General features: G+C 39.3%; 1 protein-coding gene across 2 annotated transcripts in view; it reads right to left on the reverse strand.

The window, feature by feature from the left end:
* The window catches only part of hars (histidyl-tRNA synthetase), a 33,453-nt gene that overhangs the window by 18,999 nt on the left and 1,198 nt on the right, over positions 1-13,256 (reverse strand). The window contains exons 2-7 of one of the 2 annotated variants that reach the window (XM_043703075.1): positions 9,587-9,926; positions 7,529-7,618; positions 6,809-6,928; positions 5,198-5,293; positions 3,290-3,415; positions 2,253-2,360 (exon numbers count right to left, since the gene is read on the reverse strand). In XM_043703075.1, the coding sequence (XP_043559010.1) occupies positions 2,253-2,360; positions 3,290-3,415; positions 5,198-5,293; positions 6,809-6,928; positions 7,529-7,618; positions 9,587-9,697 (651 nt within the window). In that variant the 5' untranslated portion in view covers positions 9,698-9,926. The remainder of the gene's footprint in view (positions 1-2,252; positions 2,361-3,289; positions 3,416-5,197; positions 5,294-6,808; positions 6,929-7,528; positions 7,619-9,586; positions 9,927-13,256) is intronic. The other variant, XM_043703076.1, reaches the window with a different exon arrangement.

The raw sequence follows: 13,256 nt of genomic DNA on the forward strand, positions 1-13,256 counted from the left end.
TTTCCTCATCCGTACAGGGAGCAAGAATCTCGTACCTGTTGGACAAGGTCAAGGGCTGAGGTTCCTCCACTCCTGAACTCCGGTTCCTCCTACCTGCCTCACTTACAGTCACATTCTGATGTCCCCGATCACTAACTGGATGTGAATTACTTAATCTCCCAGGTGTGACTGCCTCCTGAAACAAAGCATCCAGGTAACTCTCCCCCTTCCGGATGTGCCGCAGTGTTTGAAGCTCAGATTCCAGATCATCAACTCTGATCCGGAGTTCTTCCAGCAACCAACACTTGCTGCAGATGTGGTCACTGCCGTTCACAATGGGATCTGCCAGCTCCCACATCATACAGCAACAGCACATCACCTGCCCAGCCATCTCTGCTTCGTTAGTTAATTACTTACTCTGTACAAGTATGAGTTAGAATAGCTTCTGATACCTCTCTGCTATAGTTTTTTTTTTACCCTAAATAAGGACTTGATGTATACACACACACAAAAAAACCAAAGTAAATTTTTAACTAGTCCCTGGTAAAGAAATAAAAATCCTTACCTTAAAAGAAAAAGCAGAGTAGTTAAGAAGGTTAGAGGAGGAGGGTGGGTGGGAGATACTACAGGTGTAGAATCTCGGGTTTAGCCGCCTTCCTGACTTATATACTCACTTTTCCTTCCTTTAACAACAATTGTAGCTGGATTTTATAAATCAAAAGTATAAAACTGAAAACCTCAACAGACACAAGTACAGGCCAGTTTTATCAAGGTTGACTAACATAGTGATTATGTTACAGTGGTTAAACCAGATGCTTCATTGTGTATACTAGATGCCAAGCCATCAACATCTGTGCTGCCTTCATCATATACTCATACAGATGCCAGTGTACAAACAAAGACCTTCTGTACAGTGAAGTGACTACTGGTCACAATCCCTGGGTGTCCATCAGGTCTGTGTGCAGGGAAAGCTGGCAAAGAAGACATTCCAGAGGTAATGGAGGCCAGCACATCCTGAAACTTCTCAGCCAAGAGTTTGAAGTCTGCAGCACGTGGCAGAGACCGCCACACCAAAGCTGGACTCCTGAAACACATCACGTGATGCTCAACATAGAGTTGACTACCAAATGATCACCTCACAAGCCAGAAGGCTGCTGCTAATCTAAATACCTGGATAAATAATGAAGGGTTTGAACATTTGAATTTGAATTAATAACAAAAAAAGACACTAGCAACTATCAATGAAGTTATCTGACTTTTTATTATTCACCTATGGGGCATAAGCATCATTGGCTGGGCCTGTCCCTAGTTGTCTTGAGAAGTTGGTGGTGAGCTGTTTTCTTGAACAGCTGCAACCGTTGTGCTGTGGACCGACAATGTCCTCAGAGAGAGAATTACAGGATTTTGACCCAGCCACAGCGAAGGAATGGTGATACATTTCCAAGTCAGGATGGTAAGTAGCTTGGAGGGACCTTCAGGTGGTAATCATAGTCATAGAGATGTACAGCAGTATAACATCTCCATGCTGACAAGATATTCTAAATTAATCTGGTCCCATTTGCCAGCACTTGGCCAATATCCCTCTAAACCCCTCCTATTCATATACCCGTTCAGACACCTTTTGAAATTATGTAATTGTACCAGCCTCCACCACTTTCTCTGGCAACTCATTCCATACATGCACCACCTTCAAGTTCGTTTTACGATCTAAACAGCTTACTTAGAAAAAGAGTATTAGCATGCAATGGACATGCAGGACAGCACAACAAATGCACTTTATTCTTAAAATTCAAACTTATTTCACTCAGCGTTCTCTGACGTGGGCTTGACCATCCTACTTAGGTTTTGATTTTAACTGGAGGCAACAGGACGGTTTTATGTAAACAGAGTATACATAATTCAACCTTAATTATTTTAGGATGCACAGGAAAGTTCCAAAGTGATTATTTAACAGTAGGGAGATCATTTGGGGCTTTGACACAATGTCTACCTGCTTAGATAATGTCTCAAATATGCCTGACAGTTAAGATAAAAAAATTATGCTAAACATCCTAAATCTGTCTGTTCATCAGCTTTGCACATTGAGAAAAGCTGCATGCTGGTCTGATTTCTACCTACCTTTAGACTAATATCATCATCAAAGCCATCACATGGATGCCCAGGGTTCTAACCAAGAAAGGATTAAAATGAAAGGAGTGGTGTCCGACAGTGGCATCTCCAACATTTCACTGTTTTAAAACCTTTTGAATATTACTTAAATGCCCTCACTTTACCTTAATGACAAAGTCTCCCAGCTGCAACTCGCTGAAGATCTCATGAACTATTTTCAGACATTCAGCATCAGGAATCATTGGATCATACTGACCAGCAATATCAAAATCCTGAGAAAGGAAACAGTTTTTTAAAACTATTTAAAAAACGGGGCCAGCAATATAAATAAATGTTGCTTTGCAGCAATGGATACTGTGTAAACTGATGAGAAATTACAACAATGGAAAGCAATTGTGGAGCAGGCTCATTGTCCAAATGCCCTGATCCTGCTCCTAATTTACATATTCATATTCGAAACAGCTAATTTGCTTACAAATTTCACTTACAATAATTGAATAGTCAGACAGGCTGATGCTATATGAAACAAAACAGAATCAATATGCATGATCTGAGCAGAATAATGTACATTAGGATTAACATTGTATAGACAAAGTGGATTTGCTGAGAGGCAAAACAACTCCACAAACTGTGTATGATCAGACTAAATAACTGCAAAAGCATCATGTAAAGATAATCACATTTATTAATTCTGACTTATTGCCTAAATCGAAGCACGTGTCTTTTAAATTACCCGTTCCAATAGTGACTCACTCCCATGGATTCCCTATCAAAGTGGAGAAACTTCTTTGGGATCCCTGCCATTGATAGCATGCTCTCAGCAACCCTCAGCCCTAAGCCCCAGTGACACTGGTTAAAATGTACATTGTAGAAGTGTACCGTCATTGCACCAAAAACAGAGAAACCAATGATTTTGTGGATCTCCTCAGCTCACATTGCAGAATCCCTGTAATATGAAAACCTACATACAGTTCAGTACATAATAGACAGCAACTGAAGCATAGGAGCGCAGAAAAATATCACTTTCTATACTGGTGTTACCTACGCAATGGATTCTCAAGGAGCAGCTTTTAGACATTATGCATGCAGCCTTTTGGAATAGCCACTAACATTCAGCTTTTCCAAAACTATTCCATTTTGCTCGGTGAATTAATTCTTAGTGGAACGCATCTCCAAAACCATCAGCTCCACGTATACTCACACATTGATAAAACTCCCTGTAGCGGCCTCTGGTCATGGCTGGATTGTCTCTTCGATATACTTTAGCAATGTGATACCTCTTAATGTTGGTAATTTTATTCATCGCTAAATAACGGGCAAAAGGAACCTGAAAAGGTCAAGGCCAAATACACAGAATGATAACAATGATTGGCTGCACAGCTCTACTTGAAATATTATAATTTTTCAGCTTGTCAGAGAATTGAAAGAATTAATTTGCATTTATTCTTGTTTCATCTGCGTTCTGGTAGTGCAGAGGTATGGCGCCTTGACTGCCAATTGTCCTCCAGTATCTAACACAATCAGCTTATCTTCATTTTGAGCTTTGACAAATGACAAATTTGATAATGTTGGAAGGTTATTCAATGGCATCAGCCTGCTTACCTACATCCGCATGTGATTTTCCTAGCAGGTATAACTGCTCAGATCAAATAACAAACACAAAGCATCAAGCACTTCAGAAAAATCTGTCTGAGTTCTAAACTCAGAACAGCAACCACTGCACTGTGAGGGTTTTCCATTTCTTACACAAGCAATCCTGTGACCTCCAAATGAAGGCACCTAATTAGGGGCATTTTTCTGCCATGGGTCCACCCAGATTAGGAAGTTGATGGAGATATACTCAAGCTCAATAGATCCCTTTGCATCATATGTAGTTGGACTTGAGGCCAGCTTTCAGAGATAAAAAGTCACTGTGACAAATCCACTGTGTTATCTCGTCTCCAGAATCCACTGCATTATTCAATCTGTCCTGCCTGCTACATACAATGCCATTGTATAGAATTGTGTGCATTTATCTTACTCTTGCCTCAGCCATTGCTCAGTTGGTAGCACTCTGAGACAAAAGGTTCTCAGTTCAAAGACCGCTCCATCGCCTGAGCAGAAAAGACAAAAGGTGACAATTCAGTGCAGTACTGAGGCAGTTTTGCAATGTCAGTTGTGGGACCTTTTGGACAAAATGTTGAACCAAGGCTGGAGATGTCCATTCTGGTGAATGTGAAAGATCTTGTACCACTATTTTAGGCTGGGCCAATGAGTTATCCCTGGTGCAAAAACTGAAAGTGCTGGAAAAGCTCAGCAGGTCTGGCAGCATCTGTGAAGAGACATCAGAGTTAATGTTTCAGGTCTGGTGAGCCTTCCCTCATTTCTGGGGAAGGGTCACCTAATCCAAAACATTAACTCTAATTTCTCTTCACAGGTGCTGCCAGACATGCTGAGCTTTTCCAGCAATTTCAGTTTTTGTTTCTGATTTGCAGCATTCACAGGTCTTGTGGTTTTATTGAGTTATCCTTATTGCCCTGGCCAACATTTATCCTTCAAACATCACACAAACAGATTATCTGATTATTATTTGATTGCTCTTAAAAAGATCTTAGGTTTAATTGGCTGACAATTGTTTACAATACGACTGTGACAATACTCTGATTGCAATTCACTGGCTGTTAAGTGCTTCGAGACATCTCTACAACGAGAAATACTATGTTTCAACTATGAAGAGATGGTAAATGGACAGGGTTTTTTTTAGAAAGAGCCTGACTGAGTCCTCAAAACTATGAGGGGCATAGAGAAGGTCAATAAGAATAAATATTTCCCTTAGTAGGGGCAGGAGACTTAAACTGAGTTCAATCAGAATTGTTTTGCACCCAGTGTGATAGATTTCTGGAACTTGCTGGCTGAAAGGGTGCTACAGTCAAGAACCATTATAATGTTTAAAATGTATTTAGATGAATACTTGAAACGTGAAGACACACAAGGCAGTAAACCAAGTCCTGGAAATAGGATCAGAGTAGTTAGGTGCTTGATGACTGACAGTGACAAGATGGGCTAAAGGGCCTGTTTATGCTGCAATAGAGTTGTTTTCTTTGACCAATTTAGTTCACATCAAGGATACAGTCAGATCATAACGCAATGACAATAGCTCGCCACCCTGATCCTTTAAGTCGTAAATAAGTTTTGAGTCTTCACCATATTTTCCAGTAAGTGTTTCCTGAAGAAAACAAATAAACAACGAGTTAGCAAGAAATAATTCATAAACATATTGTCAGGAATTAATAATGAAGATCTTCTGAGTGAAATAAGAATAAATGCAACATTCACATGCAATAAATAATAACTTTTGCTGGGATCAACTGAATTTTTGACTAATGTGAAGCAACTGAAACATGACTTTGCTCAATCCCCATTATCTGCAATTGTGGCCAATAAGGTTTGAACTGTCATAAGACAAATACAAGCTGTGACAGTTATTCAGTTCTCTCTCATCAAAACCTGAGAGCTAACAGCTTATATGATCTGAACTCTCCCTTTCATTTATTTATTACCTTTCTGAACAAAGCCCACTGACGAACATACAATACAGACTGACAGAAACGTACTCTTGACACCTGTTTAAGATGCAGCGTTGACGGGCTACTCAAGCATTATTTAATTATGTTGTATAATATGTATTGGGTGACAAGTTTAGACAGTAGATTTGGATTGGCTCAGGCTTGGAGGGCCGATGGGCCTATTCCTGGGCTGTAAATTTTCTTTGTCCTTTGTTGTTCTTTGTATCTGGTAGTCAAGCTAATGGCAATTTTGTCCAAAACCACGTGTATGGCCTTGGTGCAGTGAAGACAGGTAAAACAAAACATTAGCTCACAATGTGCTACAGACACAAGGCACTCATTAGGGAGATGCTGTGTTACACCAGGACTGCAAAACTATTGTACGTTGATGATTTCAAGATAACTACATTATCAATCTCTCAATTTGCAAGCAAAACCAGAGATGTAGAGAAATGTCAGCCTGTTGGTTATGATATAGACTAATAACTCAGGTGTTAATAGTTCAAATTAAATCATGACAAACTTGTGGAATTAAAGTCAGAAGTCAACGGAGACTAAAAGAAAAACAACCAGGAAAAACTCTGGACAGTTGTGAAAGCCCAAGAACCAAACCTACTCAATCTTCCCTACATGAGAACATAGTTAAGTTCCACATGGTTCATTTTAACATTCGCAACATGTGCAATAAATGCGACCCTCAAGACTGATTTTATGTTTCTGAACTTAGATTAGATTAGATAACTTTACAGTGTGGAAACAGGCCCTTCGGCCCAACAAGTCCACACCGACCCGCCGAAGCGCAACCCACCCATACTCCTACATTTACCCCTTACCTAACACTACGGGCAATTTAGCATGGCCAATTCACCTGACCTGCACATCTTTGGACTGTGGGAACTTAAGACTGAGAAAAACTCTACAATGTAGGGGAAGTAGCAATGGTTAAATATCCAGGACTGATTGTTGTAACAGGAATAATACCAGGTTTTTCCACGGAGGCTAAATTCCATAAAAACGTACTGCATGTTGATCTTTATCTATTAAGAGTTTTCTAATGATACACAAATACCAGTCTACCAAACAACCTTGACAATAGCACTGTTCTGTCAAAGATTTTCCTATCCTGCCCAATTCAAATTGGAACAGGTGTTGCACAGGCCCATTGAGTGTTTTACCTTGAGCTCAAACACTGGAGTATCAATGGTTTCAGCTCCATGACGTTTAAAGCAGTTAATGATGGTGCCGAAGACTTTTTCACGGATAGCCATTTGCTTTGGGTTATAGTCTCTGGTCCCCTGAAAAATTGAAAGCTTACATAAGATAACAAAAAGAAGCACATCCATTCTGTGTAACTATGCAGTATAAAGATAATAAAATTCAAACCTATCGGGAAGCTCTCAACAGAACTGCAGTGTAATGGCTACCACTGACACAAATATAACGGATGTTGAAAGCAATGATGGTAAATGTGGCTGTCAACTTCAGTCACTTGTCTCTCTGCAGACAAACACAGTTGTTTTCAGATCTATTGTGCATCACTCTGGATGCCTCAGTATAAGGAGAATATAATCACATTAGACAGGGTACTGAAGAGATTTACAGGAATGGTTCCAGGAATGAGAAACTTCACTTATGAAGAAAGGCTGAAGAAGTTGGGCCTGTTATTGTTGGAGAAAAGGCAGCTTTAAGCTGATAGTAGTTTTCAAAATCATTAACAGATAGAGAAACTGTTCCTGCTCATAAAAGCAAAAGAAACAAAAAGTGATATGAGAAAAAGGGTTCACTCCTTCTGCGTGTAAGATTTCTGTGATATCTGGCTGTTAAAAATATTCTGCAACATAAAGTGGAGCTCTGCCACTCTCTGAAGCTTTTATTTACAATCACATCTAACATACCTTGGGTGTTTTGAGGACAAACGTTTGTTTTCCATCATTAGTTCCAAGCTGAGCTTTCAACTCCAGCAACTTTGCCAATGCTTCTGTAACCTGATTTTAAAAATAAATTTTAAAATATTAAAAAAGGACTAAAATCTTTCTTTCAACCAGCATATATCATTAATTAAAAAACTCTCTTAACTATATCAGGTGGTCTATTTCAAACAGAAGCAGGGAAGTTATTCTGTGTCCTGACCAATATTTGTCATTCAATCAAAACTACAAAACCAGATTGAGTATCACAGATGCCATTTGTGAGAGTTTGCTGTGTGAAAATTGGCTTTCTAGTTTCCTATATTATAACAGTAACTACAATTCAAAAGTATGTCTTGAAACGCATGATATAAATGCATTTTCTTTGGTTTAAGGCTGGAAACTGAAAGCGGAGAATTGCTGCATTTAGACAGAAATAACATGAAAACTATGTATCTCCAGGGCTGGGGGCGCATTTTTAAAAATTGTACATGTTTCAGGGCTACTTATTCCATGTTAAGAATTTCCAGAGGCCAAAATACTGAATCATCATGAATAAATGCAACAACTGTTTCTGCTCTCAATTCCCAGCAGTTTCCAGAGTACCAAAAATTACAGTAAGTTGGAACACACCTTCCACTCATGTATAACAAAATAGTTAAAAGATACGTCAGAACACCCATTTAATCTGTATTCCTGATGAAGGGCTTTTGCCCGAAACGTCGATTTTCCTGCTCCTCGGATGCTGCCTGAACTGCTGTGCTTTTCCAGCACCACTCTAATCCAGAATCTGGTTTCCAGCATCTGCAGTCATTGTTTTTACCTATTTAAAACATACAATCCTGTAGGCTGCCAGCATTTCAAAATAGATAGCTGCAGGAATCAGGTTCACAAGTCTCACTGGTGTGAGTAACTGAAAAGCAATATTACCTCTAAATTATAGAATGGTTATGTGGTTGTCAAGTTACCTTCACAAAGTAGGAGTATCAACAGCAAGTGCTACAAGGGTATTTAACAGTGGGGTTCATAATGGATTGTGGAACTGTTAATATACTCTGCTACAACTCTAAATTTCTCTCAACCACTTTCCAAGGAGGAGCATAGCTAGTGATGCAAATAAATTATTTAAGCAATTTGACTGTTTCATTTTGTGGTACTTTTACTCAGTGCTTTGGCTGGCCATTCAGATATTTTCAAACTAACCTGTTCAGAGTTGTTATGATACACCTATGTAGCAGGTATTAGTCAAACCTGGGCCTCCTGGTTCAAAGATAGGGATACTAACCACTACTTGCAGTCACTCTATCTTTTTCCGCCATTCAGGTCGTCCTTTAATTAAGAAGACAAATATCTAAATATAAAAACTAAAATCATCAATGTTGCTTGACTGGCTGACAAAGTACACTTCAGGGAAGATTTACTTTTGTGAAGATACAGCAACCTGGGAGAAAGATTCTCAAACAGCAAATTTTAGGCTTGACATATCACATTATTTCATGTTTTCTGGAATCACCTCAAGCTTCAGCTTAGTGATATCTGCATACATCTAACCCGCCTTTTGACCGTGCTCCATCAATGGCAACTGTGCCTTCAACAGTCTAGGCCCTTAACTCCAACAGTTGCCTCTCTAAACCTCTCTGCCTCTCTCTCATCCCAAAAACCTAACTCTTGGCCGCGGTTTTGGCCATCTGCTCTAATGTTGCACGAAATGGTTTTATGCCAAACGTTATCCTATAATACATTAGAAATAGGAAGAGTAGGCCATCCGGCCCATCGGGTCTGACTAATCTCATTGTGGACTCAGCTCCATTTACCTGCCCACTCACCATAAACATAAATTCCTTGACTGTTCAAAAATCGATCCCCACCTTAAATACAAATCAACTTGGATCATTTCATTCTTAAGGTACTACACAGACACAAATTATTATTGTCACTGAACATCTGAGCACTAATGTGTTGGCTAAATATTAAGTGGTAAATGCATTGATCTACAAGCTAAAACATTTCTTTAGTATTTACATACATCTGTTACAAGTTACGCACCTGCTCATTAGGCAGAGAGCACATCACCCGTGCAATCATGTTGTGATGTCCAATCCCGTTGCAGATAAATCCAGACCAGTATTTTGCAGCAAATGTTCCAAATTTGTTCATTTTGGTTTCAGATTCAACGCAAAAGTTTAATTCCAACAATTATCAAAGTCCCAGAAAGCAATGTTATTATTCAAGTCCCATTGAAATCCACCCGTTAAAATTTCCATTCCCGTAGACTCCATCCATAATTCAGAATTCACCAGGTCCAATAATTAAAAATCACAAGGGGAAGGAATTTCCAGATGGATCGTGCATGAAGGAACAGGAGAAAACTGGTCAGCAATTACCACTAACCCAGTGGTTCAGGGTGGCAGCAAAACATGGTGGGAGGAGTAACAATGACAATTAACTAAAACGAACAACAAATTTCAATCGCACAGATCTGGAAGAACTTCTCGCAAGTTGTTGTTTTTTTGTATTGATGGTTACAACCAAGTATCATGTTACCAAAAAAAAACAAAACAACAGATCAGTGCTGACTATTTCAGCAACTAATGTAACATAACAAATGGCATGAAGTTGATACTTGATTGCTGTGCAATGCATAACAAGTAATTACCATTTTCAATTTATATAAATTCCACCTGGATTTTAATAGTAATTAAGGACAAGTTTTGCTGACACTTGTATCAGAATATAAATGTTTCACCCACTTTGCACCTTCATATTTTCTTAAATGTCACAATGCCCCATCAGATTTGTTTTGCAAATGCTTTCCTATTTTGCAAAGGTTCTTCCAGTTCTGTTACAGTTAATAAATTCCCCTTCCACGATCACGTTCTGAAAGCACATAGCAGATTGGTTTCAAATAAATTCACATTTTCCCACTTTCTCAATCAATACCTATTTAAACCTCTTTGTTGCTGACACAGTGAGATCACCCACCTGCATCGCCAGCAATTCACCAGCATACCCACATATGCATTTTGAACATGGTGTCATAGGCATCGGAATTGGTTTCAGCGGTCTTCGTGGATACTTCCCAGGTTCAGAATCAAACACATTGCTGTGGGCCTGGAGTCACATGTAGGCCAAGCTGGGTAAGGACAACTCCTGCCCTATAGGTTATTTGGGAACTAGATGCTGAACTAGCAATGGTTTCAGATGAGCAAAAAAAAATCGGCTGCAGGATTAATATAAACCCCAGCTTTAAGGCTGCTGAGCTCCATTAGATTGGTATTTAACAGTAATGGATTCATACTTACCATTACTGAGACTGGGTTTTAATTCTAGGTTTATTAAGCAATATTAAATTCTACCATTGTGGCATCTAAATCCAGGGCCTCTGGGTTACCTGTACATTGCCACTCCACCACCATCTCTCCATCTGCAGCTCTGCCTCCACATTACCTAAAATAAACTATTTATATATTAATATACATAATACAGATCTGTGTATCATAGCTCTCGAGTACAGTTAGAGTCATGGAGATGTACAGCATGGAAACAGACCCTTTGGTCCAACTTGTCCATGCCAACCAGATATCCCAACCCAATCTAGTCCCACTTGCCAGCAACAGGCCGATTTCCACCAAACTCCTCCTATTCATTTACCCATCCAGATGCCTTTTAAATGTTGCAATTGTACTAGCCTCCACCACTTCCTCTGGCAGTATATTCCATACATGTACTACCATATGCGTGAAAAAGTTTCCCGTTAGGTCTCTTTTATATCTTTCCCCTCTCACCCTAAACCTATGCCCTCTAGTTCTGACTCCCCGACCCCAGGGAAAAGACCTGTCTATTTATCCTATCCATGCCCCTCATGATTTTATAAATCTCTAGAAGGTTACCCCTCAGCCTCTGACGCTCCAGAGATAACAGCCCCAGCCTGTTCAACCTCTCCCTATAGCTCAAATCCTCCAACCCTGGCAACATCCTTGTAAATCCTTTCTGAATCTTTTCAAGTTTTACAACATCTTTCTGATAGGAAGGAGACCAGAACTGCATACAATATTCCAAAAGTGGCCTGACCAATGTCCTGTACAGCCACAATATGACCTCCCAACTCCTGTACTCAATACTCTGACCAATAAAGGAAAGCATACAATCGCCTTCTTCACTATCCTATCTACCTGCAACTCTATTTTCAAGAAGCTATGAACCTGCACTCCAAGGTCTCTTTGTTCAGCAACACTCCTTAGGATCTTACCACTAAGCACATAAGTCCTGCTAAGATCTGTTTTCTCAAAATACAGCACCTCGCATTTATCTATATTCCATTCCTCTCTTAGTCTTGATAAAATTAGATAAAGTCTAGTCTTGATAACTGTAGATGTCAGAGTTATTCATCTTGTACATTATAATTAACATTGTACAAAGAATATTACACAGATCTCCGTGGGGAAGGTTATGCTGGATTGTAGAATTGCACTGTTTCTTATATACCTGCAACAGTAAATTAAGAGCATGCCTTCCAGCTATAATAGTTCAAAGAATGTGGTCATCCACATTCACCAGAGTTTTATAAAACTACAAAAATGAAAAAGACACTAATCAACTCAGGTTCCAATAGTGGGTAGCACCTTAGTAGAATTCTGCCATAATACTAACAGAAAAATACATCTGAAGCCATTGGGTTTCATATTGAAATTGATTCTGGATCATGTAAGACGTTTTAATGTCTATGGGTAGAGTAGTTTTTATTTGTCATTTCTACCATAGACAACTGATACAGTAAAAATGTGACAGTGTCCTCCAGGACCGAGGATGCTACATGGACAGCACAAGCTACACAATCGTACATGGCATAAAGTGCAAAACATGCACGGTACAGTATAGTAGAAGCATGATAAATAGTAGACATTTTTCTAGCAGCAATTTGAAGTCGTGAAAAGATTTTCAGATGGGAAGGAATCTAATCATACTCTGTTAAGGAGCCTGATGGCTTGGGGGAAGAAACTGTTGCCCAGTCTGGCCGTGAGATACAGAATGCTCCGGTATCTTCTGCCAGATGGCAGGAGGGAGAAGAGTTTGAGTGAGGGGTGTGTGTGGTCTTCCACAATGTTCTTAGCCTTTGTGCTGAACTTTTACAGTCCAGCATGGCAGCAGGTGGAATTACAGTTCAATTAATGAAATCTGAAATACAAAGCTCATCTTACTGATGATTACTGTAAAATAATTATTGATTGTCATTAAAAATCCATCTGGTTCACTCTGGAAATCGCACCCAACTTGGCCTACATGTATGTCTGGAATCACTTTAATGTCAAGGCTTATAATGGTCCTCTGCAATAGCCTAGCAAGCCACTCAGTTGAAGTGAAATTAGGTATGAGCATCAATTATTGGGCTTGTCAGCAATGCCCACATCCCATGAAAGAATAAAAATCTGTGATGATTTCATTTCTACTGCCTGAGGCAATCTGAACTAATGTTACATCATGCAGTTACTGCCCCACCCAATCAATAAACAAATAGTATCAGGAAAAATTGCCGACCAATACGTTACAACTTAATGTCATTCCAATAGAATTTCTGTGAGCTTTTATGGCATTTTAATTTTTAAAAAGCTGTACTATGTCTAATGAGTACTGCTCAAAGTAAATGTGGCTTTGCAGATTTAAACACAGCTGTATCTCAATTAGTTTGCATTTCACCTGTAATTCTCATATACATTAT

This window comes from Chiloscyllium plagiosum, chromosome 14, assembly GCF_004010195.1.
Source record: "Chiloscyllium plagiosum isolate BGI_BamShark_2017 chromosome 14, ASM401019v2, whole genome shotgun sequence".
Taxonomy (NCBI): domain Eukaryota; kingdom Metazoa; phylum Chordata; class Chondrichthyes; order Orectolobiformes; family Hemiscylliidae; genus Chiloscyllium; species Chiloscyllium plagiosum.